Source organism: Palaemon carinicauda, chromosome 8 (assembly GCF_036898095.1).
Source record: "Palaemon carinicauda isolate YSFRI2023 chromosome 8, ASM3689809v2, whole genome shotgun sequence".
Classification (NCBI taxonomy): Eukaryota; Metazoa; Arthropoda; class Malacostraca; order Decapoda; family Palaemonidae; genus Palaemon; species Palaemon carinicauda.
Genome location: NC_090732.1, coordinates 11,225,955 through 11,231,361, shown reverse-complemented (window position 1 = coordinate 11,231,361; position 5,407 = coordinate 11,225,955). Strand labels below are relative to the sequence as shown.

The 5,407-nt window shown below is 39.8% G+C and overlaps 1 protein-coding gene across 1 annotated transcript; it reads right to left on the bottom strand.

Annotated features, from left to right (window-relative positions):
* Window positions 1–3,158: 3,158 nt before the first annotated feature.
* Window positions 3,159–3,902, bottom strand: LOC137644790 (uncharacterized). Its single transcript, XM_068377686.1, has one exon. It carries the CDS (start codon window positions 3,900–3,902, stop codon window positions 3,159–3,161), a length of 744 nt encoding a protein of 247 aa, XP_068233787.1.
* Window positions 3,903–5,407: the final 1,505 nt, after the last annotated feature.

Here is a 5,407-nt window from a genome sequence, read left to right as displayed (position 1 = left end):
ATATATATGTATATATATACTAATGAGAAACTAATGAGAATTTTGTGCATATGCATGAAGCTGATCAAGTATTGGTTATAAAAATTAGATAGTTATCTTTCAGCCAAAATCTTCCACTTACAGGGCCCTGAATTCAAACATAAACTTCGCTGACTCAGCTATGAATATATAAATAACGAACAATGTAATCCAAAGCGTAATTCTACAGCTTCGAAGGATAAACTCCTTTTCGCGAAAAAGCGAGAGTTTTCGAAAGTAATCTGGATATACAAGAAAGGCATTTGCATAAGAAGATTTCATTTACTGCTATCAGCCATTGAATGTCTCTACGATTTTATACGAGTGACCTTATCTTCATCATCATCATCATCATCATCATCTTCACCTACGTCTATTGGCGTAAAGGGCCTCAGTTAGATTTCTCCAGTCGCCTCTATTTTGAGTTTTTAAATCAATACTTCTCCATTCATCATCTCCTACTTCACGCTTCTAAGTCCTCAGCAATGTAGGCCTAGGTCTTCCACCTCTTTAGTGCTTTATGGAGCCGTTGAAAGTTTGATGAAATAATCTCTCTTGGGGGAGTGCAAATTTCATCCCCCCCCCCATTACTTTATTGTTCAATCATACCCAATGCTATTCTAGAACATAGAGGGAGATGAAAGATGAAATGCTACCTTCAAAATAAAAGTAAATATGTTTTTTCACTGTTATTCAATCTCGTGTCCTATTTTTATGACCATAGCTGGTGCAGTTTTTTTCTTTTTTTCTTTTATTTTGGGGGGTGATATCTTTTGGCTGGTTCAGTGAAAGATCCAATGTTTTTAGTAAAGAACACTCACGGCAATTTGAAAGGGATTAGGTAGTTGAAATAGAAGCTATACCAAATAAATTGTTGGTTTCTTTGATTAGCTTTCCTCTCAGTTAGTTAATATTACATAATGTTTACCCCCAAAAGACCCCAAGAGCTTAAACAAGGGAATATTTAGTCAATGAGAATTTAATCAGAAGAAAAATTACTTTCAATTCCATTCCTTTTTGTTATTTAATAAGATTGTTTGGATTAATTTACAAAATTTGTTTTGTTAAAGTTTTTATAGATTATATAGGAATTATTTTTTTTAATGTTGTTACTGTTATTAAAATATTTTTCCTTCTTTCCTTTCATCACTGGCCTATTTTCCCTGTTGGGGCACCTGGGCTTATAGCATCCTGCTTTTCCAACTAGGGTTGTAGCTTAGCAAGTAATAATAATAATAATAATAATAATAATAATAATAATAATAATAATAATAATAATAGTTTCCTTTTCTCACTGGGTTATTTTCCCCGTTGGAGCTCATAGGCCTTTAGCATCCTGCTTTTCCAACTAGGGTTGTAGCTTAGCAAGTAATAATAATAATAATAATAATAATAATAATAATAATAATAATATTAGAAAGATTATATAAGCAGTAGGCCTATATATTTTTATACAAACTTTTGGATGTCAACTACATTAAATAAATACCGCAAATTAATAGGAAACTCGTAACTGAACCATTACGTATTACATGGGTCGTTAGAAGTCTTAATTGCTATGTATATACACAAACACACACACACACACACACACACACATATATATATATATATATATATATATATATATATATATGTATATATATATATACATATATATATACATATATATATTATATATATATGTATATATATCGTATATATAATATATATATATATATATTTATATATATATTGTATATATGTATACATATATATACTATGTATATATATACACTGTATATGCATACATAAATATATATATATATATATATATATATATATATATATATATATATATATATATAGGTTATATAGACACTTACTGTGTTTATACATATTGATATATATATATATATATATATATATATATATATATATATATATATATATATAAAAATATATATATAATGTATATATGTGTGTATATGTATGTATGTATGTGCATGCATAAATACTGTATAGATATACATACTTTATATGTATATATATGTATGTATGTATGTATGTATATAATACATGCACACACATACACACACATACACACACGCATATATATATATATATATATATATATATATATATATATATATACATATACATATATATATATATATATATATATATATATATATATATTCTTATATATATACATATACATACATATATGTATGTATGTGTGTGTGTACAAACTAAAACTGGTAAGGCCGCATCACTGCCATTATGCCCAAGGAATGAAACATCATGGTACCATTTTATTCTAAAACTTTTCCCATTCTTGAAAAAATATTTATTTTCAGCAGCACGCAATTTAGATTGCTGTATCCTAAAGCCAGAAAAGCTGTCTTATTCAAAGGCTGTAAAATTTTGGAATCATTAATCGTCAGTTGTGCGTGAACAAGATGGCTTAAGGCCGGAGCGACTTTTTTGAGATTTTGAGAAAAAATATTTTGGTTTTGTTATTGTTAGAAATTCCCTTAAATCCCAGGAAATCCCTCAGGAAATAGGTGTAAGCTAAATTTTCCTTGTTGGACAATAAAAGTTCTTTTGAAAATCTCTGGAAAACTCTCAAACTGAGTTACAGTATTTACTTTTGTAGAAGCGAGAGCTGAGGGATTATGGAAGTATAAATATATATTTAGACCTTGCGTCCTTTTTGGAGCCGAGGTCCATTTTGGAGCCGGGGTCCATATTGCAACAAGGGTACATTTTGGACCCGGCGATCATTATGGAGCCATGGTCCATTTTAGAACTGGGGTCCAATTTGGAACCGGGGTCCATTTTGGAACCAGAGTCCATTTTGGAGCCGGGGTCCATTTTGGACCTCGCGAACATTATGGAGCCGTGGTCCATTTTCGAGTCAGGGTCCATTTTGGAGCTGGGGTCCATTTTGGAGCCGGTGTCCATTCTGGAGCCAGGGTCTTTTTTGGAGCCGAGGTCCATTTTGGAGCTAGGTTCCTTTTTTGGAGCCGAGGTTCATTTTGGAGCCGGGGTCCATGTTGGAGCCAGGGTCCTTTTTGGAGCCAGGGTCCTTTTCGGAGCCGGGGCCCACTATGGTACCAGGGTCCTTTTTGGAGCCGAGGTCCATTTTGGAGCCAGGTTCATTTTTTGGAGCCGAGGTCCATTTTGGAGCCCGGATCCTTTTTGGACCCATGGTCCCTTTTGGAGCCAGGGTCCTTTTTGGAGCCTACGTCCATTTTGGAGCCAAGGTCCTTTTTGGAACTGTGGTCCCTTTTGGAGCCGGGGTCCATTTTGGAGCCAGGGTGCTTTTTGGCGCCAAGGTCCATTTTGCAACCGGGGTACATTTTGGACCCAGTGATCATTATGGAGCCGTGGTCCATTTTGGGGCTGTGGACCATTTTGGACCCAGCGCCCATTTTGGACCCGGGGTCCAATTTAGAACTGGGGTCCATTTTGGAACCTGGGTCCATTTTGGACCTGACGAACATTATGGAGCCGTGGTCGCTTTTGGAACAGGGGTCCATTTCGAAGCTGGGGTCCATTTTGAAGCCAGGGTACATTTTGGACCTGGCGAACATAATGGAGCCATGGTCCATTTTGGAGCTTTGGTCCATTTTGGAGCCGGGGTCCATTTTGGAACCGGGGTCCAATTTAGAACTGGGGTCCCTTTTTGAACCGGGTCCATTTTTGAACCGGAGTCCATTTTGGAGCCGGGGTCCATATTGGAGCCGGGGTCCATATTGGAGCCGGGGTACATTTTGGACCTCGCGAACATTATGGGGCCGAGGCCTATCTTGGATCCTGGAGTCCATTTTGGACCTGGGGTCCATTTTGGAGCCGGTGTCCATTTTGGAGCCAGGGTCCTTTCTGGAGCCGATGTCCATTTTGGAGCTAGGTTCCTTTTTTGGAGCCAAGGTACATTTTGGAGCCTGGGTCCATGTTGGAGCTAGGATCCTTTTAGGAGCCAAGGTCCATTTTGGAGCCAGGGTCCTTTTTGGAGCCGGGGTCCATTATGGAGCCAAGGTCCTTTTTAGAGCCGAGGTCCATTTTGGAGCCAGGTTTCTTTTTTTGAAGCCGAGGTCCATTTTGGAGCCCGGATCCTTTTAGGACCTAAGGTCCTTTTTGGAGCCAGGGTCCTTTTTGGAGCCAGGGTCCTTTTTGGAAACGATGTCCATTTTGGAGCCGGGGTCCATTTTGGAGCCAGGGTGCTTTTTAGAGCCAAGGTCCATTTTGTAACCGGGGTACATTTTGGACCCAGTGATCATTATGGAGCCATGGTCCATTTTGGAGCCGGGGTCCATTTTGGAGCCGGGGTCCAATTTGGAACCGGGGTCCATTTTGGAACCTGGGTCCATTTTGGAACCTGGGTCCATTTTGGAGCCGGGGTCCATTTTGGACTTGACGAACATTATGGAGCCGTAGTCCATTTTGGAACCGGGGTCCATTTCGAAGCTGGGTTTCCATTTTGGAGACAGGGTACATTTTGGACCTGGCGAACATTATGGAGCCGTGGTCCAGTTTGGAGCCGGGGTCCATTTTCGAGCCGGGGTCCATTTTGGAACCGGGGTCCAATTTAGAACTGGGGTCCATTTTAGAACAGGGGTCCATTTTTGAACCGGAGTCCATTTTGGAGCCGGAGTACGTTTTGGACCTCGCGAACATTATGGGGCCGAGGCCTATCTTGGATCCTGGGGTCCATTTTGGAGGCGGGGTCCATTTTGGAGCCGGAGTACGTTTTGGACCTCGCGAACATTATGGGGCCGAGGCCTATCTTGGATCCTGGGGTCCATTTTGGAGCCGGGGTCCTTTATAGAGGCGAGGTCCATTTTACAACCAGGGTACATTTTGGACCTGGCGATCACTATGGAGCCGTCATCCATTTTGCAGCCGGGGTCCATTTTGGAGCCGGGGTCAATTTTTGGAGCCAGGGCCCATATTGCAACCGGGGTACATTTTGGACCCGGCGATCATTGTGGAGCCGTGGTCCATTTTGGAGCCACGGCCCATTTTGGAGCCGAGGTCCATTCTTGGAACCTAGGTCCATTTTTGGAGCCGGGGTCCATTTTTGGAGCCGGGGTCCATTTTTGGAGCCGAAGTCCATTTTTGGAGCCGGGGTACATTTTGGACCCGGCGATCATTATGGAGCCGTGGTCCATTTTGGAGCCGTGGTCCTTTTTGGAACCGGGATACATTTTGGTACCGGAGTCCATTTTGGAACCGGTGTCAATAAAAGTTCTTTTGAAAATGTGTGGAAAACTCTCAAACTGAGTGCTTTACTTTTGTAAAGCAAAAGCTGAGGGATTATGCGAGTAAAAATAGATATTTGTATAAACCGATGAAATTTAGAATGAATTAAGCTACTTATGATGTCGGGATAAAGTTTAACATA

What these genes read in the sequence shown, in the direction of transcription:
- LOC137644790 (XM_068377686.1), bottom strand. Translation starts at nt 3,902, where the DNA reads ATGGACATCGGCTCCAGAAAGGACCCTGGCTCCAAAATGGACACCGGC.